This window comes from Macrobrachium rosenbergii, chromosome 6 (genome assembly GCF_040412425.1).
Source record: "Macrobrachium rosenbergii isolate ZJJX-2024 chromosome 6, ASM4041242v1, whole genome shotgun sequence".
In the NCBI taxonomy this organism is placed as follows: Eukaryota; Metazoa; Arthropoda; class Malacostraca; order Decapoda; family Palaemonidae; genus Macrobrachium; species Macrobrachium rosenbergii.
Genome location: NC_089746.1, coordinates 65,176,973 through 65,200,656, shown reverse-complemented (window position 1 = coordinate 65,200,656; position 23,684 = coordinate 65,176,973). Strand labels below are relative to the sequence as shown.

The following is a 23,684-nucleotide window of genomic DNA, read 5'->3' as shown; positions in this document are numbered from 1 at the left end:
TGTGCTTTTACATCTGGTGAACTCGTTATCAGACCCATCATTAGATAAAGCTGTTCAGTAACGACATGAACGTAAATGCAAATAAATATTTTTTAAAAAAAGCAAGCTTTTCTTCCGTCCATCATGCTAGAAGTTGGTGCTGCCATCTAACAACGGCAATTCAAGTCACGAGAAAAGTTTAACTTTACTCTAACATCATCACCTTCAGACTTCTTGCATTTGATTTTCTTCCTGTCATTTTGATACTTTATTTAACTTACAACCTTCTCCGAGTGTGGTTTTATCTTGTGTCTTGTGAAGGAATATATATAATCCCCCTCTGGTGTATAAAACGGTTATCCGTTCCGCTTTTTACTCGCAAAGATGAGATGGAGATTACTTTCAAGCCTGGTAAGTAATGAGACTATTTAACGCTTTGGGGAATCAATACGGTTTTACACAAGCTTTGCCATTTATGCGATGGTATTTAGCTATTCATTTTTTTTGTGCGAGGTAGCTTAAATCTCAATGCATTGGACCCTGTAGGATTTGGTGTCTTAAAATGGGAACATTAAAAATTATCCGTCACTTTCGGGAAGGAAAAGCGACTATATATTTTTAAGCATATCGTTGCTTTCATTGATACTGTAGTCCTATTGTTTCGTATATCTCGTCAATTAATCAACTAACAAGAGGCTAAATAATTACCCAGATATTAGTAGCCAATAAAAGGCGTCCTTGTTTTAATCAAGCTGGCTTTATGCCAGCACAGACCCCAATCGCACGGTATATTAGTCAGCCTGTAATTACGTTCATACTCTATGCCTATTGTTTCGCGTAGCCCGTCAATTAGACCAACTATTAACTTAAGTAACAAATGTATAGTTGTTTAGACATTAGTAGTCAATAAATGATGGCCCAGTTTTAATGAACCTAGTTTGCACGGTATATTTGTAAGCCTATAATTAAGTTAAAATTTAAAAACAATAGGCCCAATTGTTCCGTATAATTCGTCAATTAGACAAACTAACTTTTGTCAAAAAAGGAACAATTACTTAGATATCAGGAGCCAACAAAAGATGGCCCAATTTAAATCAAGCTGGCCTCATGCCAGCACAGACATAGGTTACACGGTAACCTTTTGAGACTGTAATTACTTTCGTTAATAATATAGGCCTATTTATTGTAGCTCTTCCATTAAATCAACTATTAACCTTCGTCGTAAAGGATTAATTACCTAGATGTGTATTTGTAAGCCCATAATTACTTTACGTTAATAATATAGGCCTCTTGTTTTGTTTAGCTTTGTCAGAGATGAATAGTTGTCTAGATATTGGTAGCTAGTGACTAGACTAGTTTCAAGGTGGCCTTGTGCCAGCACAGAATCTTGTCTTAGGGCACCCAGTAAGTGTGGTGAGGTGTAGAATGCTGTAAGAGGCCTGGCATGGACCTCTAGACCTACCAAACCCACTGAGATGTGCTGTATCATTAATGGTGTAATCAGATGTAACCTGCTGTATATATACGAACAATATTCTGGGGGAAATGCTTAAAACAACACGGTAAACAATGTGGGAAATATGGTGGTAACGGAAGAATTAAAAAACCATAAATGTGTTGTTATTATTATTATTATTATTATAATTATTATTATTATTATATTATTATTATTATATTATTATTATTATTATTATTTAGAAGATGAACCTTATTCATATGGAACAAGCCCACCACATGGGCCACTGACTTGAAATTCAAGCTTCGAAGGAATATTATGGTGTTCATTAGAAAGAGGTAACAGAAGGTAATGGGAAACAGAGAGAAGAGATCAAATCAATAAATACTGTAGGTGACAATATAAGTAAATCATTTAAATACAAGGAGAATTGTTTTAGGGTGGTATTGCATTGCGTCTTCGCTTGAACTTCAGAAGTTCCAGTTGCAACTTAGAAGCTTTATATTTTTATTAGGAAGTAATCTCTCTGTAATCTCGTTGCCTCTCCTTTCTTCAGCTGGTAATCCTCGTTACTAGGAGTACCTGCGATTACTTCGATGAGCTCTGCTACAGTCAGGATTCTGACTACAGCTCTCTCTCTGACTTTGATCCTCACGACGATGGACAGGAAGGCTCCCCGGGGAACAGTGATGAAGACAGCGTCTTATTTGACGGAACCGTCAGTTTGGTGACAGTTGAGTTTTTTTAAATGAGAGAGAGAGGGGGGGGGGAAGAAAAGGGAGAGTGGGATGAAAATGTAGAGAGAGAGAGAGAGAGAGAATGAATCCTGGAAACTAGATCTAATTAATTGCCATTCCAGGGACGATTCGACGTCTTGAATCCTGACGTGGGCCCTAGGGGCGAGTTGTTTTTCGAGGGGGACATGGTCGTGGACGACGATTATTCCGAGGAGGGGGGACTACCTGAGGGCTTGGAGAGGCAGTTCCTCCCGATGAACGAGTTCCTTTGGCCCGAGGATCCCAAGACAGGACTTCCCAACGTGCCTTTCACGATTTCCGGTTCAGGTTAAGTTTTTAAACCGTAGTATTTTAGTAATAATAATAACAGGGTAGTTCAGTACCATATGTCTTTTACGTTGCCCTTGGTCGGTAGATATACAATAACATAATTGAGATACAAACTCAATAAGTCTGTATAATAACAAGAGAACTTATTTCATTTCCTGTAACGACTCTTCTTGTAAATCTACAGCCAACCGAACCCGTAAGCTCATCATAGACGCCATAGCCATGTGGGAGAAGGAAACCTGCATCACTTTCACAGAGTTGAAAAATCCTAAAGAAGAGAATTATGTTGCATTTACTGGGAGTGTCGGTTGCTGGAGTTACGTAGGAAGGCAGTACAAGAAGCCAGGGGGGCAGTCCCTCTCGGTAGGGAGTGGGTGTTACAAGGTGAGACTGGACCAAGGGCTCTGGTAAGAGTAACAAGGGCAGATACTTTATAGACTATAAACAGGTTCTAGAATGGCGCTGTTGTCTGTTTGAAGTTACTTTTGAGATGCTAAATTTGATAGTTTAGTTCCAGCCCCTGGGGGATGAACAAAAACACAAACAAAAGACTGCAAATTTCTCGAAATTATCTCTCAAAATTTCTCAGATTGCCTCTATAAATTTCAACTGGACTGCATTATTTTAACCATTTTCTATCGGTGTTCGTTCAAAATATTTATTGAACGATATCCTCTTCTGCAGAATCACCTTCGGCGGTAATGATTTTGATGGTAGTAAACTAAAAATGGAATAATTAAATATGTTTACTGTACTGTACTGTCTTGATGCAGCATCCATTAACTGTAAAGTCTTTCATCTTTTGTTGTGTGTTTCATGACCATCTTGTCTATATTTACAAAGATCTCCTGGGTCATTCCCAAGCTGAACAAATGCCCAGGGGTACTGGGTGATCCCCAAGGCACCAGTATCCGGGCCACGTCCGAAAATATCAGCCATACATCCAGTGACTTTACAAAGCCACAACTACATTCATAAGCAACTGCATTCTAAGAGTCCGAGGGTGCTGAATGACCCACAGGGTCCCAGTGCCTGAGAGATATCCAAAAATATTAATCCTACAACCTCTAACAGCCAGGTATCATAGCCCACGAGGTCGGCCACGCCCTTGGAATGCTGCACGAGCAATCCCGAAGCGACAGAGACGACTACGTCGTGATCGTGTGGGACAACATCCAGCCGCAGAAGTTCAAGAACTTCAAGAAACGCGACAGCGAGAATGGCAACGTCCCTTACGATACTTCGTCCATCATGCACTACGGAGGGTCGGTATGTATGCGGGATAAATTCTTTTATAAAGGAGTATTATTTTTATTATATATATTACTGTCTGTAGAGTAATAATTTTAGGTATTGGTGGTATGTTTGGTAGTGAGGGGAACTTGATGTTTCCGACCAATAAACATTCGTTGGTAGTAATGCTGATTTGAACACTTAAAACGCCTTGGTTATATGGGTGAACATTGACCTCAACAGCTTTCAAAACTTTAAAAGATATTACAACTAAACAAGTACTATTTGCAACAGATTATCGCAAAAAAAAAAAACAATGAAAATGTAGAAACTAGAATAGATCAATATATCTGAGGGGAGAGTTACAAAAATAAAAATTTAAAATTTTTAAACATTTCTTTGGCAAAACGACCTTGAGAGAGACATACACTGTACTATAAACAGTCTTCATGTGTAGTCACTCAATGCTCACTCTGTTGTGTAGCTGTTACCTCCTGCAGGTTGCGTTAGACAATATTGTACCCTATTTTTCCACTGTTGTTCTTAACTCTGTTTGTTCATCACTGTTGCTTCAGTTTTTCAGCAAGGTGGGGAAACCGACACTCATGACGAAAAACCCACTTCACCAGTGGCACCTGGGTCAACGTGACAGGCTGACCTTCCGTGATGTTCAAGTAGTAAACAATCTGTATGGCTGTACAGGTCTGTGGAGCAATTGTACTTCAGACATTTTACAGTACAGTATTAGACCTAAATATTGTTACAGATATTAGTTTTATGCAACAGACTCATCCATGAGACCTAAAAACCTATTATGATCCTTAAAAAATAGTAATTTTTTGCCTTGACAGAGAGGTGGGCCTTAGGTTGTAAGAACAAGACCATGGAGTGCAAAAATGAAGGCTATTTGGATAAGAGTTGCGTCTGTAGGTGTCCACCCGGGACTAGCGGAGATCGATGTCAACACGTGATAGGAGACTACTATCGTGAGTTTAATTTAAAATTTATTCTTGTTTTTTAGCACTACGCCCAAGCTTGGGTTAACGCCCTGAAAATTGTATAAATAATTGGAATTGTTTTTAGGGGGAGTTAATATGTCTGGAATGATTTTGGGTAACTTTAACATTAGGCCCGAACTTGGGTTACGCTCTCAAAATTTTTGGAAATAACCAAAAATTGTTTTTGAGTTGCGTATACCTGGAATAAATTTGGGTAACTTAAAAGATTGATAAATTGTCATTTGAAGAATTAATCTTGTAATAATGGATGCTACTGAAGTACTGCAAAGGCAGTACTTGCTTCAAGTCAGAATTGTCACTCAATTTTGAAAATACTTTACGTATTTTCCAGCAGTCAAAGACAATTTGTTTCCTTATTTAACTTTTTTTTCCTCGATGGCAGCTGAACTTCAGTGTGGAGGGAACATAACGGAAGCGTGTAATATTTCAACGCCAAATTTCCCCAAGCCTTTCTCTTCAGACAGTGAGTATTCCGTAGGTGGAAAGTGTCATCGTTTAGGCCACTTACTATTCGACTTAGTATGATTTGGTAAAAGTTTTTCCATGCTCAGTTTTTAAGAGAATCTGATCTGATGGCATTCTGGATAATAAATATTAAGTGATAATGTAAGAAAAATATAACTAATTCTCTTGACTGTAGTTTTGAAATTTGCTCTGCAGAGTACATCCAGTGTAAACATGTATTTATGTATTTAAATTCAAATAAGTTTTCTTATCTTATTAATGATTTAAAGAATCTGTAATCATTTTGATAATTTTCTAACCTTCAATATAAAAAATGTCCCCATAGGAAGGTAGTGCTGTCAGTGCACCTCATGTGATGCACTGTAGGCAAAATTTAAGGTTTTCTGCAGCATCCTTAGCTGTAATTCCTTTCGTTCCTTATACCATACCTCCTTTCATATTCTCTTTCATCTTACCTTCCACCCTCTCCTAACAATTGATTCATAGTGCAACTCTTTGAGGTTTTCCTCCTGTTACACCTTTCAAACCTTTTACTGTCAGTTTCCACTTAAGTGCTGAATGACCTCACAGGTCCCACTGCTTGGCCTTTGGCCTAAATTCTATATACAGTTCAATTCAACAATATGCTTAACTAATAAACTTTAAAAACATTTTTAGCCTGGTGTTTGTGGTGGATTCAAGCCAGTCTCTGCCAACAAGTGAAGCTGACTTTCCACACTTTTAACCTCATGTATCGTAGCGAAGGTTCCTGCTACTTCGACACTATGGAAATTAGAGACGATGACCCTATCATGCCTGGAAAAGAGTAAGGGCCCTCCTAGAATATTTTTATGGGGTCTAAAGGGATGTTTTTCTTTGCTTCAAATATTTGGAATGATTTAACTTTGTTGGTTAGTGCTTTGAAGGGTGAACAAATCTATTGCAAGGTGTGGGTAACATAGTCTAGGCTCTAGGGATTAATAATATATATGTACCTTTGCTAAAATTATTTAACTTAGCCATAACTAAAATGTTTCAGAATTTGTTAGGCTTTAACATAACTAAGTTTTTAACTTGGTTAAAATAAGTTTTATAACTTTCACATAGTCTACGTGATTAAAGGTTTAACTTTCACATAATCTAACTTGATTAAAGTGTTTTAACTTTCACATAGTCTATCTTGATTAAATTTTCTAACTTTCACATAGTCTATTTAAGTTTTCTAAGTCTATCTTGATTAAATTTTCTAACTTTCACATAGTCTAACTTGATTATATTTAAGTTTTCTAAATTTTACAAAGTCTAACATTACGAAAGTAGATTTTCCAACTTTCACATTGTCTAACATGATTAAAATAAGTGTTCTAACTTTCATATAGTTTAACTTTACTAGAATAAGCGTTCTAACTTTCACACAGTCTATCTTGATTAAATTTTCTTTCACTTAGTCTTTCTTTCCTTGTCATTCCTCAGGTACTGTGGCTGTGAGATCACAAAGGGCCAGGAATTTAAGTCTAGGAATGGGAGCATCTTTCTGTCCTTCCACGGGAAATACCAGCAGCAGAGGGGATTCAACGCCACAGTCGAGTTCATAGATGATGCTGCTTGCATGGAAAAGTTTATGACTGGTGTGCAGCATTTAGTATCGGCAGATGAAAGATAGAGAAATAAAAAAAAAAAGAGGGTTTAACTAAGCCTAGGTGTAACTAGACTAATATGTAACCACGCCTAGTTGTAACTGGTATCAGCAGTTGAAAGATAAAAAGATAAAAATGGGCTAACTAAGGCTAGGTGTAAACTAGGCCTAGGTGTGAAAGAGGCCTAGGTGTGAAAGAGGCCTAGGTGTGAAAGAGGCCTAGGTGTGAAAGAGGCCTAGGTGTGAAAGAGGCCTAGGTGTGAAAGAGGCCTAGGTGTGAAAGAGGCCTAGGTGTGAAAGAGGCCTAGATGTAATTAGACCTAGGGGTAACTAGACCAATGTGTAACTAAACCTAGGTGTAACTAGACTTATATGCAAGAATTAGCCTAGCTACCTACTGTATATTGTTTAAGATGAAAGTGAAATTGTGATAGTCTGTAAACGTTTTTATTTAGTAATTTAAGTGTAAATGTGATTTATCTTTTTTTTTTATTGTTTTAACTGAATTTTGTAAATTCTTTTAACCATCTATCCTTTTTACATCAGTCGGAATAAAATTTTTAACATTTTAAAAACGGGAGGTATTTTTAATAGGCCTGATTTGTTTCTCTTTAAAAAGCATCTCATTGGCTTTATTCTTTAGTAAAAAAATATAACGAGGTGGAACAAAATATAAGGGCAGTGAGGCCTTTGGCCTACATTCTACAGAACTCGGTTTGTTCTGCTGCAAAATTCTCTCAATACGATGCATACTTGTGGAATGAACCAGGAGCAAAAAGCTATGTGGCCAGGAGACAGAGCAACTTGTTTTTCCTTGGTTCCACAGGTAGGCTAAGGCGGTGTTGTCAGCCACAATTTGCAAGCAGTTACCTATCACGACTGCCATAATTGCTTGGAAGCCTAAAAAGACTGCCTGAAGCTGGAGGAAGCTAATGTGCAAGCAACTTTTCTCTCTGGACCAGACCATTGGATCTGTGGCTCCAATCCAAAAGTCCCGGCATCTGAAAACGAATGAGAGGAACCCCCTTAAGCAGGTTCTGGCAGTCACTTCACCAATGTAGGTTGCAAAGAACAGTATCCAAGGTAGAGATCTTGACACCAGGCGACATCACGGCTGCTTTCCAACACTAAGCCTGCTGTGCAGAATCAATTTCTTCAGAGTGACCAGGTGGCCACACAGCATCTGCAAAGGCTTGGCCAGGGCAAGACCAAAGAAGGAACTCATCATAGGTCCTGAGGTAGAATCACACCCTTTCCTTTAAGAGGCGTGGTAACTCTGCTACCATGTCTAAAACCGTTCTCGGATAAATCTCATGGGTGGATGGCAACAGATCTTGCAGACTGACATAAGTCCAGAAGAAGCAGCAGGTAATTCCACAACAGATAAGAGCAGTTAACTCAGGAGGTTAGTAAGGTGGCACTCCTGGTGAAGACCTAAGGGGCATAGCAGAGACCACGGCAAAGGGCTTAGAACTGGGGCACAAGGTCCCACCAAAAGCAGCAAAGATACTTCCTAGGAAGGGAATGTGTATACATCCTTCATGTCTATGGAAGTAAGAAAATCCCATCTGTGAATATATCACTACCAACTACACAACCTCCATATGGAAGGGGGTTAAGCAAAGATTTGTTGAGCTGGCTGAAGCCAAGACAACAGAGTGAGAAAGAGCTGACTCAAGATCCCAGTGACTCCAGCAAAATCTCCTCAATGGGGGTCATTTGGGTATGACAGTGATGGAGGACTGTGACAAGAAAAGGCAGATGGTAGCCAAAGCAGAGAGCCTCTAGAACCTAATCCTCCATGCTGATGGACTCCCAGGTTCCAAATCGCCTGAAGGCAGTCCCCGACATGGAAAGAGGGCAGAAGGGACTGGGATTTCATTTACATCTACCCTTTAGCCAGTTCTGGAGTGTTCAGCAGCTGATTCTACTCAGCTAAATTATTTTGGCCCAATCATAAATAATGGGTTAGTGGTGAAGTAAATTGGTTTTTTCAAATAAAATGCTTTTGCTAAAAGATTATAGGAGCTTGTAATAATTTTGGAGAGAAAAGTTATTAGCTCTTACTACAAGTACTCTCTCCTGTATCTGCATTAACAGAGCTAAGGCCCTGCAGGATCATGGAAATTTTCCGATGGTCAAAAAACTCTACGAAGATGAAATTGCAACTTCATACCCTTACTCTCCAACCCTGTCAATATTGCAAAACTTTAAACACTAAATATGCTTATAAACAACAACCATCACAGTTTAAACTGAACATTGGATGCAAAAGCCAATTTCTAATCTTGTTTCCCTATACTGTATTTGTTTCAAAATATACTGTATAAATAACCTTTGTACAAAAAAAGCAAACCCACTTTTTCTATAACACAGGTACCACTCTCTCTCCTATTTTGCCAAAACACAATATAAGAGAGAATCTGTTTTTCTCTCTCATACACAATACAGTACACATACTGTATACAAAGTACAGTACTCTGTACAAAGTACTCTACCACATAACATGAGCATCACTACTTTTTGTATTTTGCCAAAATGCATTAAACAAAAACATTTAAAAATATGCAGTACACAAAAAAAAAAGCAAACTACTTTTCTTTCTCTTACCCAACACACAATACAGTACATGTACTAAAACTTCCTTTGCCTCCTTCTCCTGTGACTCCCGTGAGACTGTGACTCCCGTGAGACATTAAGTGGCAAACTGGCCAGAAGAGGCATAGAGGTGCCAAGAAGGTCATGGTTATCGAAATATGCCAACACCACATCAGATTCTTGGCTGCATGAACCTCTCACATCAACAAAGGGTGCTGATGTGCTCACTGCATTTCTGTGCTGAATGACCGAGTGAATGGCAATGGGCTTGGGTGCACAGGCGTTTGGAATCTCAAGAAGCTGTGGAGGGTACTCTGACAATACGATCGGCAGTTCTGCTTTGCAATCTCAGACACACTACATTTCTCGACTTCTCCAGGGTGTTGGAGGTAGCTGAAGAAGTCATTACGGTCAATGTTGGGATCCTCCATTATGTCAGTAAACATGTTGAAGACTATCTGCATATATTTGTACGAAGGCAATAGTTGGGAAACTACCTCGTTACCATCGTCTTCTTCAGGGGCTTCCTCCTCACCAGCAGCAACTGAAGCAGCTATTTTCCTGTCAGATAACACTTGGAAGCCAGGGTTGCCACCGTCATTGTCCAGCCACTCCCGTACATCATCCTTGGAGATGTTGTCACCTCCGTTCACAAGTTGGGCATTAAAGTCGTAAACTTCGATTCCCTAGGCCATCATGCCTTCCTTTACCTTCAGGATACATTTCCAGCCATGCTCGATGATCTGTACAGTGACATCTTTCCATGCATCTATGACGATATAGATGGCAGATTTCATAGAGTAATGTTGATGATTCTCCAGTGCCTGTTCCCCCTTTGTATCCAAGCCTTACTCCTTCTCCTGCCTGTCCCCTCAAACACCACCGTTGCCTCCTCCATAAACTTTCTCCAGTATAGCCATTTCATTGCCATAATAGCACCTTGGGCCATTGGCTGAATGAGCACAGTCATATTAGAAGGAAAAAACATTACCCTAACATGACTGGCACATAAGATTTGTTCTTAAATGAGAGGCAAAATCTGGGTGAAGCAAGACAAATTCAGAGTTAAGCAGCTTGACAAAATACCAAAGAGAGATATCAAACATAACATAAGAAATGTAGGAGATGGGGTAAAAAGGACAATGTTAAAAAAGCTCATGTACTACCACTGGTGAACCACACTGGTCTTAACCAGTTGGCTCCTCCATCTGTACAACCTGGACCTTCATTGTCTTATCTCATAATTCATAATTTCAAACTGCATATTTTCAATTAACAAAGGCAAACATCTCTCCTAATGCTTACTTATTACTTACTTATCTTATTGACAGAAGCAAAATCCAACTTGAACAAAAATTTTATAATACAGTTACTTGTTAATTACTTGCCTGTTTATAAAAATAGGTCCCAACTTATAAAACAACTAAAATGACACATTTACTTGGCATCTTAGAATCCAACTTTAGCTGTTTTGCTCATTTTCCTTTACATAAAAAGAATCCCTGTTAAGGAACAAATAAAAAGCAATGCAAGAAATTAAACCTGGACAGCAATTTTATTTTCTTTAGAAATGTGGAAATTTCTTCACTACGTATAACAACAAAGACAATGCTAATTCCATTTTGCAATGAAGAACAAAGTCTTGTATGGCCTTATTTATCAGTTTTTAGTAACACAAAAATCTAGCATCATGAATTTCAGAGTGCGTCATTGCAACCGCAGCTGCAATTTCTTATGCAAAATTAGTACAACCCTTTACCATATTCAAACTGATATCCCAGCTTGGCTACTAGTAAATAAAAACATAACTTACTCTAAGACTATGTAGCTCAAACAGAAGAGAGCATTAGCAAATCATAAGATCAGTAATTTGACCTCTTGTCAAAACTTATCAGCCAATATCTCAGATAAGACTCTGAACTCTAAATAAATGAAAGCCTATTGTATCTGGAGATACTGTACTAACTATTTTTCACAAAATCATTCTGATTTTGGGCTGTTTGTGAAACCCTGCTACAAATCAATGCACCGAATATAAGCAAGTGCTTTTGTTCCTATAATGTGTTGCCAGAAATTAAATTCAGGATTATGAAATCAGACTACTGTAAATGTTTATTACTCCAACTCAGTTTTATGGATTATTTGTACCACTATATTAAGATTACAAAAGCATAAATTACAGATAACATCAAGAAGGAAGTTATTAAGATATAAAATAGACAACTCTGCTTTTAAGCAGCAGTAGGCTTCAGTACCTCCTTAAATAAAACAGCCTTGAAATGTGACCTTTCTCATTTCTAGGATACTGACTTCCTAAATATTACAGATTATGCAATCTTGGAGCAGCTTATGAAATTGCCATATTATTGTACCTTTTCCATATTAAAACACTGTTCTATACAAAGCTTCATTTTTATTCAACTTTCTGCCATTTTCTTTGAGCTTATTTTCTTACAAGGATGGTTTTATACCAAAACCAATAACAACATTGTATGTGCACATTATTTCCAGAAAATATGGCAATTGTCCCCATGCTAAACATTAAATACATCCGTAACATAAGATACCGAAGCATTATAAAAAAAAATAATAAACGATCACATTTGTTACTGAAAAAAAAATTCCTTATAAAAATTTTTTAGTGTAACCTCACATACTACAGCATCATTCATCAACTTTATAACAAGAGCAGTTCTTACGCATAAAGCACAAATAATACTGTACTCTTACAGCTTACAGAGCATCTTGAACACACTCCATCAAACTCCTAGATCTTGCAAAGATCTAAACAATGTCTCTTAAGTACCGACACTTCGCATTTTCTTAAAAATCAGGCTAACTGCTGTAGCCACGCCATCAGTGGATTCAGGTTCTCTCCACTCTTTGTAGTGACCTCAACAAACTCTACTTTAACAGGTGAGAGGTGACTGAACTCAAAGTCCTTCCCAATATGGCCAAGATATCTATTATTATTACCACCTTCACCAACAGACTGTAGCTGATTGGCTTGTGTCACTCTTAACAAGTTCCTGCACATTGAAAAGAAAGTTAAAAACTTAGTACCATATTACAAAATTAACATGATTATCATAGATACAAACAGATAGCTAGTTCTTACCCTCACTTCCCAGATATACAGCAATGTTAAGTGAATGAACCCACAAGTTCTTACCCTCACTTCCCAGATATACAGCAATGTTAAGTGAATGAACCCACACAGATTTTCATAAGTAATTTGCTTGTAGTTAATAAAAAGTAATTTTTATTAATTACAAAAGGCTTGTAATCAATAAAGTCATTACAGTAATACCCTGAACTTACATGATTCGAGTTGCACGAATTCACACACACACAAACTTTTCATTGGAACCTAACTGTCATACACGAGTTTTATGGTACATGTATGTTTATTTGTTTTGTATGATAAATATATTTTTTACCTAATAATAAGTCCTAATTTTCAAATAATATTAATAATAATAATAATAATAATAATAATAATAATAATAATAATAATAATATAACTATGATTACAAAATTTGTATGTGAAACAAACAAAGTTTTTCCTTCATCTTTTGAGAAGAAGCTTAAATGCAAAGCTGTCAGATATGTCACTTGAACATGACAAGAAAGGGGGTGTGTTGCTGATTAGCAGGTCAAAGGTCTCTCTCTCTCTCTCTCTCTCTCTCTCTCTCTCTCTCTCTCTCTCTCTCTCTCTCTCTCTCTCTCTCTCTCGTTTGTAGTTAGCGCAACCTATGTATTACTGTTTCTCTGTATGTCTTTACCTGTACGGTAGATAACTTTAAATTGATCTAATTTTACCTGTACCATCTACAAACTGTAAATGCACCATTCTAAAACATACAGACATAGAGCATTTCAGAACAAAGAGAAAGGGACTGGCAGAATGGAGAAGCTGCATGAAGGTTTCGGACTGACACCTGTCTCCTTATACCTCTCAACAGGAGGAGGAGAACTGTCCGCAATGGCAGAATGCCTCTTCAAAGGTTGAGAGGTGACAACTCAGCGCCGTTGGCGTTTCCTGTCAGGCAAAGAGTCACCCGAGTCCGAAGACAGATGATCAGCACTAACTGAGACACCTTTCCAATGGTGCTGTGCCAAAGCCTGGGAAGGGCAACAAGCTCGGTGGATGGGGCGACAACCTGTGAGCAAAAGCCACCAGCCTCCCTTGGACCTCCGGTATGTCTTCTCCCTGGTGCAGGGGAGCGGGACAGGGACTTTGTGTAGGAGCGCTGGTGGGACAGGAAGCCACCTCCTCAACACGCACAACACTGTCGCTTTGCATTGCACTACTAACACTGGGTACACTGGAAGACCTTTCCACAAAGGCTTTAAATGATACACCCAACTCCATAAAAGTGTTGGCTAAAAATTCAAATTTCTTGTCAAATCTAGATTTGAGGCTGGCAATGGTGAGATTGGAAGCACAGGAACCTGGTAAAGGAGTATGAGGCAAAGAAGTAGGAGGGCTGAGGATTGGAGACAAAGCAGGGATCTGAGGAGAAGAAATAACACTATCTTCTATCACAGGAGGAGAAGGAACAGGAGCTAAACTAGCCTTATTCTCAGCTCTAAGGGCTGCCTTTCTCTTTCTTTCCCTATCTAATTTTGCTAGGTGTGATTTCAAAGGCTTCCACTTCAGCTCTTCCCAATCCTGACATTCAGAACAAGTAAAATCTATATTACAGTCCTGCCCCCTACATTTCACACATTTAGTGTGAGAATCAAACGAGATCTTAACAGATCTAATCCCACAACCTTTGGAACAGTATCAAACACTAGAATGACTAGAGTCAGACATCCTAGCTAATTAGAATAAAGTTAACAAAGCTAACAAAATTTCTAAATAGCATCAGAAAGTTTTCAGTGCACACCAGAAAAGCAAAATTTGAATACTTCACCACAATACTGGACAAATCTCAAAAAAATTATGACGATGACTGCACAAAACCACCGATGTTAGTCGGGGAGCCGGCAGAAAATGAATTGAAGCTCTTTGATGAGTTATAAAGAGCTGAGTTGTACCTATCAGTCCCGAAAGTGGGCAGGACCTTGTCACCTACATGAATGATAGTAATGCCACTGCGAAATTTGAATTCTTAGATTGCCATGTAGAAACCTAGTAGCTATGTAATTACTTGGTAAGTCACTTATAAAAAACTAGTAGCTATGTAATTATTTGGTAAGTTACTTATATAATATTAATTTTTCAGGCCAAAGAAATGGATTTCTGACTTCCCAGTCATGAACTGCTTAACTATTTGTCTTCTCTGGGCCATTAGCTGAGATAAATCAAAGGGACTGCAACATGGGAATTTTGTATCACAAATAATCAGTTTGTATGAAAATATTGGTTTTGTTTAAAAAATTATTTGCTTCACCACTAATCCACTTTTGATGCCCTAAATGTATGAAAACAAATGAGGGGGAGGAAGGAGGAGCATGATTTTGTAGTTGAGTTACAGGCTTTAAAAGAGGTAGAACGTTCCTATTACCTTAGGGAAACAAGTAACTATGAAGCAGGTGCTGAAAAAGAGAGTAGCACAGCATGGATGAAGTGGAAACACCAACTGGAAGATTGCTGGTAAATGAACCATAATAAGTATGTTATGATGCAAGTATTGGAGACTAAACTACCTGTACTCTAAGAGAAACATTGGCACGGACAGAAAATGGAAGGGGGTGGATTTTCGAAGAGATGTGGCTGCAAAATGCTAAGATTGATGACAAAAAATGAAAACACTGCAGAAACATGGTGTAATAAGAAAATGGATTGAGGTCTCAATGATTAAGCAGTTAGTAAGAGAGTAGTAGATATGGAAATACCCTCTAACTCTAAGAGGTACATTAAATTGTGGCAAAAAGGAACTGCTGAAAATCTGACCCACATGAGATTCAAGCAAAAACGATGCAAAGCTCATTTCATGACTAACTCTGCAGAAGAAAAATATAATGTGGAATGTTAATGACTATGAACTATTCTTAATAATAACCTTTTCATACATAAAACAGGTTCAATAGGAACTTCACTTCCTACAAAATCTAATGCATCAAAAACTCACATTTCTTTTTCCAAGGTCTTCTGAATAAGCTGAGCAGATCTGGCAAGAGGAAGGTCTTGTTTGTTGCAAGCAATGAGGACTCTTGTTTTGCTACTCTGAATGGCATTATCACACAATATGGTGTAGAGATATCTGAAAAAAAATTTAGTAAAAATATACTTTTTCTTTAATAAGTTTTACTAATCACGGAATATAATACAGTACAGTACAACGATATCCAGTGTAAGGTGCAATGTTCCTTGATCCATGAGGTAGGTATGGGAAATTACTGTTACAGTTTTGCGCCTTATACGAACATATAAACATTAATTCAATAAATAAAAAATCGAATCACTTACTCCGCAACATCACGAACATCTTTCTGAAGAGTAGCAGAATCAATCATGAAAATGATTCCTCTTGCAAGTTTTTTCACCTTTTCAAAGGCAGCCATCTTGATACGCTCATGACCAGGTAAATCGTACAAGGTGAGAGATTTCTGTAAAAAAAAAATATATATACTGTATATATACCACCATGAAATTACTTATAATGTTCTAAACTATAAATCCTACCTCACATTTCCTTCATCTACCAGCAGTAGGAGAATGAGGACCAATAAAACTGACATAAATGCCATGGGAGAACTAGTAATGTCCTTCATTTGAGTTAACTACCCTTGGGAGGGTAATGAATGCTCTGACATATGGAAAATATATATTTACCAAGAAGACAGATCTGTACTGCTGAGATGACAAAACTCAAATGTACAAGGAGATTTGTATGTTCGAAAATTAAGTGGCTGATCCTATAGTCAGCGGCTCTGTAAATGCAATCTACAAAAAAAAAAAAAAAAAAAGATTCCCACCTACTAGCTAGGTATGCATCCCTTACATCAGTGTCATTTTCTGTGTTGTGTAGATTTACAACAAGAAATACAAAGTTGACTTGCCAGAAAACTGATGGGTTTGCATTTAAGACATTACATAATTTTTTTTTACTAAATTTCTTTTAAAATAACCCCATCAATTTACTATTGCCTGATTAGGAATATAAAGTTGCATATGCACCTGTATTTAAGGAAGAAAAGGATTCCATTTCACTATTTGTTTGTTGAAAGTCCTCTTGGTAGGGTTAATGTCCTTACATCTCTCAACTGCTTGAGAGGTCATTCAGTTGTGTTGATGAGCAACAATGCAACAGTCATGGTTTATGCCAGCTAACGGGTAACTGTCTTGAACCCTGTGCCAGTTGGCGTTGTAGATATATGAGTAGGCAGTTTGTCAAGCCATCAAGTTGACTGCGCCAGGGTCATTCCTGGCAGGTGGAATGTACTCGAAGAGCAGACATCAGGGTTGGGTTGTAGGAATGGAATGGTCCCTACATCCTTGAGTAGTAGAGAGACTGCTCAAGTTATGTGGTTAACTTCCAGTTTTCTGTTCCCCTGTCCCAGACCCTTGGGCAGTGATAGAAGATGGATTCCAATGCCTTGGGACAACCTGGATGTGTATGTGTTCCTACTATTCAGCCTTCTGTGCAGGGTGATCAGCCAAATTGTATGTTTAGATAGATTTATACCACACATATGTAGAAAAAGAGTAGACCATCTTCCTCTCAAAAAACAAAAATATAAAATATCAAACAAATTTGAGGCTTTAACCCGACTGACCCGTATCAACATCACAACCAACTGAAAATATGGCTTTTTCTAGCTCTTGATCCGATATCAAGCAGGCTAGCAAATCTAATTCATTTGAATTCACACAGCCTTCATGTAACAACAATGATCTATATCTACGCCAATGATGTGGTTCATCTATGCATATTTATACCTTCCTCCAAGTCTTTTTAACATTTTATACAATTGCCAGCACCAGTTAGCAGTGTGTTCTCTGCTAGTTTGAGCCAATATCAACACCAATTTCCCAAGAAAAATGTTCATGATAAGCCTTAAGAGAATAAAAATGAAATATGGAGAATACAGAAAGATATCACCACTAAAAAATTTATGCAGTATATTGACAAAAAAACTCAATACCCTGTCAAGGAAAAAAAAAATACTGAAGCAACTGACAATATGATGAAGCAGCCTCCCTTTGTTTAAGTTGCTAAATAATGAGACTTTTCTCTTCCTGTAGTTCTCTATCTGACCTACACAAGTATTCTGAAACCCTCTGATCACTTTCTTTTTTATAATCTACCTTTGGCATCATCAACAGATTCACAAACAAAACCAAGTACTGTACAGTATAACATTAGACATACCTTTCCAAAAGTATATTCTCCCGAAGATTCCTTCATCGACGTCACTGAAACAACTTCCTTGTCATGACAGAGTCTTGAAAATAACAGTGTCTTTCCAGATTCACAAAGGCCAACAAGAAGCACGCCACGCTTTTTACTGCCTCCTCGAAACAGCCGCAGGATGAGCACTGAAATAAGGCACAAAGTTTGTAAAACTTGTAATATCAATCAACTGAACATAACAACTTTATTATCTGAAAGTATTTTTGTTTAAAGAAGAAAGCCGCTACTCTTCAAAAGTTTTTTTCAATGGCTTCAATATATAAGACAATGTACTGCATTCAAATTACAGTACTGTACTTCACAGCCATATTAAACTAGTGAGTGAGGTGGTCCTACTGGATGCTCCACGCTTCCCTTTTATTAACTTTGTCCTTTCCCTTGCAACCTGCTCTCTCCCTCTCTCTGCTAAAAATATTTCAATTAATTTTTTTACTTTGCTTCTCACTCTACCCCATTACTTCTGCCTTCTTCGTCAGATGTACAAAGGGAACGTCATCAGAGATAGTCAGCATTTACCTAATAAATGAATGAATGATTGTATGAAATCTGGGATGTATACTGCAGTCCAGTGCTGGGGCCGTGGAGGCAATTCAGTTCCATCACGTCAACAAATATATAATCGAATTCTTACTAAAAATTCACAAAAAGCACTTACTAGTACATAAAAATTATGTACTTATTATTCACACACATTCATACATTTAAAAATCCCAAATTTTTACAGTAATCTCTGTTTGTACACCTTGGAAAAATGGTAAATTACAGTACTTTAAAAATTTAGTACTGTATTTGTTTCTTCAAAATTGTAATCAATTGCTTTTCATGCAGGTTATTGTTTGGAAGGGGAATCCCCTTGCATAAGGACTTCAGGTATCAAAAGTTAGTTAGAATCCTTGGAAAACTTTCGAACTTTGCTACAAGTTCTTTCTTGAATTCAATCGTGTTTCTTTTATTGGAAGGCTGGCAGGAGCTATAATGAGGTGAGAAAACTGGTTTAGGAAGCTGTGACAACGGGAGGGTTCACTATAAGTAGGAGGGGAGAAAACCAGTTTATTACCAGGGCAAGCTTAAAAGCCAGTTTCTTTCCCCAGGCTAAACTAAGTCTCTCTCTCTCTCTCTCTCTCTCTCTCTCTCTCTCTCTCTCTCTCTCTCTCTCTCTCTCTCTCTCTCACTGAGATAAGAGAGACAAATTTTTAATGCATATGTAACATGTGCATATGTAACATGTATGTTTATTTGTTTTGTACAGGTTTATATATATATATGATGTTATTGTGTCATTAATTTTTTCATATTTTCCATGCTATAATTACAACTTTTTGCATTTCAATAAAAGCAAACTAGGTTTGGGCACTCGATGAGTGGCCCAGTCAGGCAGTGGGCCCGGGACAGAGCGTTTCCAGCTGTACAATATCCGAGTGGATGTATGAAACCCGGGACAAAATTCTGACGAAAAAAGTTGACGAAAACCGAACTGTAGGAAAATGAGGGCATAAGAAATCCAAGGTTTGACCTTAGTTCTTATTGTCATGATGTTCTATTACGAACCGGTCTATGTATGCAATCTGGCAACAGCCCTAATTAACAAAGGGCATGCTTGCACATCAATCAGTCCCATTCCAAAGGAAGGAAGAAATTTCTTAGCATGTACATCCATGAGAACTTGTGTATTTTGGATGTTCGCTGCTCACAAATAGTCCCAGATAACAATGACCTTGGTTTACAAATTTTCATTATTATACTGTCCAAATGAACTTCTTTTTTCAATGATATCCACAAAACACTTGAGTCCCGGGCATGTCGCCCTGAAATTGCATGAAGTTTGTTCAGGTTGTACAACAAATACTATTCATGTTTGTTACAGCCCTAGTCCAATACTATCCTAATGAAGGCCATCAATAAAGTCTGCCAGTATGGGACCAGTCAAATTACTGCTATCAAAGTACACAAACCTATCCATATGGACAACTCTAATCATAATGCCCTTATTCCACTCATGCCCGGTGCAACAATCCTTCCCTGTAAGGCAATGGACTTGCCTTTTGCCTGATGTCACTCATGACTGGTTACAGGGGAGGCTTTCACCAACGTCCAACATGGCAAATGCTGTTTCAGAGGTGGACATTACCCATGTTCGATGCAACTGGAGTGCCGTGTAACGTACACCGTCTGTGTCCACACAGGAACCATTTTTGGCAAAACAAGCTCTTGGTTACCTACGCAGTAACTGCAATCTCTGCTACAAAAAGGCCCTTGCCTGTTTCCTGGATTCATGGGCCCATTTTACTTTCTTAGCAGCTCATCACCATTCTCACTACCAATCAGGCACAGACCCTCACTTGCAATTTTTTCCCTGCAGGGGCTCTTGTACTGTGCAAATAGGGTTCACAGTACTAAGATCTGAACTTTCCACCACCTCCAATCCTCCAGCGTAAAGGAGAGTAATAATGCTTCTTGATTAATACATGTGAATTATCTGAGTTTCTTTGAGTTTCAGAGAAAATTTGACCATACTACAAAGTAAAATATCTCATTTATAAGGCAGAAGAGATACTATTATTATTATCACTATTACCAGTAATTTTGGCTATGAGCAACGTTACAGTACTGGCTACGAAAGAGAAACATAAAGACGACTTAAAGTCTTGTTTTTTCCTTCACCATTCACTTTCCCAAATGTTTCTAACATGAAGTGACATAAATCACATAATGACACACATTTAGTTAACTTTCCAATGCTGATTGTAAGTTTGCTATCATATATGTCAATATTCACCTTAGGCAAATTAGCTCCATATGTCATGCCAATCATTTTGCAAGTACGCATGAAAGATTCTGGTTACAATGACAGATCACGAGCTGGGCTCCCAATCTGATCTTCTGTGCCCCAGTGCCCCTGTAGGTAAGGGATAGCTAGTGTATTTGGGATGTCTTGGGGGTTTTTTGCACAATGAAATTTGGGTACATGAACGATGCTGAAACCTGATTGGTTCTCTTGTTCTGGTTTCATCAATTAGGCTAACTGAAACTTTAGAATTTAGGTGCCGCTTGAAAAAACTAGTCGTGGTTCTTTCGATTACTCTGGCTGATCTGAACGTTCCCGTTTGCTTCGATAATGAATTAGTAGTTTACAGATACGGTACTGTATACTAGAACCCCTTAGGCTACCTCCTACCTACAACTGTGGGTCGTTTTGTATGGGGGGAAAAATACAAAAGAGTAGAATCTGAGGATGTATTAGAAGATCGCCATGACAGCCTTATTGAACATTTTTAAAGAAACACCAAGCGCTAGGTAAATATGGACCTGATGAGCTAAGTTACGTTAGAAGCCTAGTTCTGCCCCAAACTGCTATATGTATGGGGGTCATGCAACATACCACCTGAGGATCTTGTGGCCTAGAGATTTGAGGGCCTAATTTACGTAGGCGATACTAAACCCTAAGCTTATATGATTGCAAAAATACGCTAGAATAGCGTAGAGTATGGAATTCAGCGCTGGAAGGGAAACTGACAGTAAAAGATTTGAAAGCCGTAAACCTAACCTAACCAGATCTTATCTACCTAACCTAACTTAGGGCGACGTGCCCTGACCTGGCCGGGGGGCGCTGGACCCCTCCCCCCCAAAAATCAGTAATAACCTGTTCCAGTCGGCAACTGGTGGGAATCAGGTGCTACAACTACAATAATGTTTTAACAACAATTTCAAGAGGATGGAAAGTCAGATGGAAGAGAGAGAACGTGAACGGAGGCACAGTAAAAGAAATGTGAGAGGTTGCTGCTAGGGGTCGAAGGAACGCTGCAAAGGCCCCTTAATTAAGTAGCGCCTACAGTACACCCCACTCTATCAGAACTAGCCTCCTACGAAGGATATTTGCTAGGATATTTATCACACTTACCCAGGGTCAGGATGCCGACCAGGACCGCAGTAACCACTTGCCCGATGAACACATTTTCTTCGTTCCATTCCGGCATTAATTTATTAAATGTTTCTTTCAGGGATATCCTCTTCTTCACTCTTACTTCCTCTTTCACATCCATGTTTTATCACTTGTAAAAACGACGGGGAAATAACCGGACACACGTGTAATAATCTGGGGGAGTTTGGTCAAAGCGGCCAGATGACAGAGAGGCAACTCTTAAGTGACTGCCTCAACTAACATAAAAACACTTTTAATATTATTATAATCTCTTTATTTTGCTAATTTTATTAATATTTATTGTATATGAGTCTTACCAGAGAGAATTTACATTCTAAATGATCTGGAACACATAAAATTCCAGTAATGATTTCTCGATAACGTGATACGGAATTAATATCACGGTACGTCAAATCCTAAATGTAAACGAAAAACAGTTGACTATCGACTTTTGACAATATATGAAATATATAACCTAAATAAAAACAGAATGAGATGTAATTAGTTGGATAGACAGGAAAGACCTGAAAAAATTAATATATATATATATATATATATACATCGTGATAAAATCAATTTGAACAATCAGGTTTCATGGCAAAGGACAGGTAGATGAAAAGTTTGGTAGTGACCACAGGACAGAAGGTTACAGTCCCTTTTCAAATGAACAGTGACTAACTTGAAATATAATTTATTACATTGAACTACATCACTTTGTTTTCCTTCCATTCTGCAGTATATTCTTTCAGTTTAAGTAAATTGTAAGGTCTCCCCTGAAACTCGTTCTCCTCCGCTCCGTTTTCTGTAAGGGACCTTCCAGCCTTCATCTTGGAGGGACCTCGGGTCGCGGTCATCGGAAGTGTTCTGCTGTTGAATTATGTAAAAATGAGACCAGTCGGCATTAATAACCTATTATTATTTATTGTAACATTTGTCTGGCAGGTCATATACCACAGATTGTATATTTGTATTTGTATAATTGGTTGACCCAGGTCACACATATGCCCTTTATGCACCGGGCCTTCGTCCAGGTAAGGCAGCAGTCCTTTTAAGAAAGTTGTGTATATTTTTTTTGTCAATAAATCATTGTTTTGTTGTATTTTTGGACAACCTTACAAAATCAAAGGTATCATTGTAATGTATATAATATTTGTATGCAGTATATAACTGCGTTATTCTTTCAAGAAATGTTTGATTTCAGTTGAATAGTATATGGAACTTGAAAAAAAATTCAATATAACTTTTTTTTTATTGCATCTTGCCTCACTTAAATTATTGGCGTCACAGTTCCACTGTATATATATATATATATATATATATATATATATATATATATATATATATATATATATACACATTAACCTGCTAGTTCTAAGGGTGTCAAAAGCTTTGTCTTCTTGATACTGGAAACTATCCGTGTATGTATTAGGATTTGCTCCCCCTTGGAAAATATGCCGCAGGCTCCCATGCTTCTAATTCTCATAGTTATTAAGCCAATTAGCTCTTAACCTAGAAAAATGGAAAATGATTAACTATGAATGATATCTCTTTTGTCAGATGACCCATAAGTGGGAGAATCAGTTGCTTTTGTTGCACTTTGCATGGTTATGGTTACAGAGTAGAGTCAGAGGATTCAGTAACATCCGCCATCTCCTTCAAGATTTATAGGCTTAATTTTACCCTATTGATCACAAGGAATTTAAAAATTTGGCCATCACATATCCAGTGCAGGTATTCTTGACATGTATAAAAAACCGAAACCCATAATATTTAGTCTGGATAATGGGTATGTGGTTGTCTTCTCATTTTATGAGCAATGTATATCTTCCTTTAACCATACCATGCAGTTAAGTATTTGGCATGTGAGATAGGAATATGTTTTGCTTACCAAACCATCCCTTACCTTCCTTAATTCACCTTGGAGCTTGACTACGTTTAATACAGTAGTACTATAAATTATGGAA

At 37.9% G+C, this 23,684-nt stretch overlaps 2 protein-coding genes across 3 annotated transcripts; one reads left to right on the top strand and one right to left on the bottom strand.

Moving 5' to 3' along the window:
- The first annotated feature begins 215 nt into the window (after positions 1-215).
- LOC136839665 (blastula protease 10-like) lies at positions 216-7,016 on the top strand. 2 transcript variants are annotated; one of them, XM_067105990.1, is made up of 10 exons: positions 216-390; positions 1,992-2,153; positions 2,295-2,499; positions 2,687-2,886; positions 3,577-3,771; positions 4,311-4,437; positions 4,587-4,721; positions 5,137-5,217; positions 5,877-6,024; positions 6,672-7,016. In XM_067105990.1, exons 1-10 carry the CDS (start codon positions 364-366, stop codon positions 6,859-6,861), a joined length of 1,470 nt encoding a protein of 489 aa, XP_066962091.1. In that variant the 5' UTR covers positions 216-363; the 3' UTR covers positions 6,862-7,016. The 2 variants fall into 2 exon arrangements, with proteins under 2 accessions (XP_066962091.1, XP_066962090.1); XM_067105989.1 differs by having other exon boundaries at positions 231-390; positions 1,992-2,168.
- Positions 7,017-10,968: 3,952 nt separating this feature from the next.
- Positions 10,969-22,144, bottom strand: SrpRbeta (signal recognition particle receptor beta). Its single transcript, XM_067105988.1, has 5 exons — positions 21,700-22,144; positions 17,760-17,926; positions 15,854-15,993; positions 15,516-15,647; positions 10,969-12,461 (listed from the first exon to the last, which is right to left on the bottom strand). The coding sequence occupies exons 1-5, from the start codon at positions 21,839-21,841 to the stop codon at positions 12,263-12,265; spliced, it is 780 nt and encodes a 259-aa protein (XP_066962089.1). The 5' UTR covers positions 21,842-22,144; the 3' UTR covers positions 10,969-12,262.
- Positions 22,145-23,684: the final 1,540 nt, after the last annotated feature.

Bases quoted from the DNA above. Each gene is read 5' to 3' on its own strand.
- SrpRbeta (XM_067105988.1), bottom strand. From the start codon at position 21,841: ATGGATGTGAAAGAGGAAGTAAGAGTGAAGAAGAGGATATCCCTGAAA. The intron at 15,994-17,759 runs GTATGTCTAATG...TTTTTTTTACAG, and splicing joins GAGAATATACTTTTGGAAAG to AAATCTCTCACCTTGTACGA. The intron at 12,462-15,515 runs GTGAGTTTTTGA...TTCAATGTGCAG, and splicing joins AAGACCTTGGAAAAAGAAAT to GAACTTGTTAAGAGTGACAC.
- LOC136839665 (XM_067105989.1), top strand. From the start codon at position 364: ATGAGATGGAGATTACTTTCAAGCCTG. The intron at 2,500-2,686 runs GTTAAGTTTTTA...GTAAATCTACAG, and splicing joins TTTCACGATTTCCGGTTCAG to CCAACCGAACCCGTAAGCTC. The intron at 4,722-5,136 runs GTGAGTTTAATT...CCTCGATGGCAG, and splicing joins CGTGATAGGAGACTACTATC to CTGAACTTCAGTGTGGAGGG.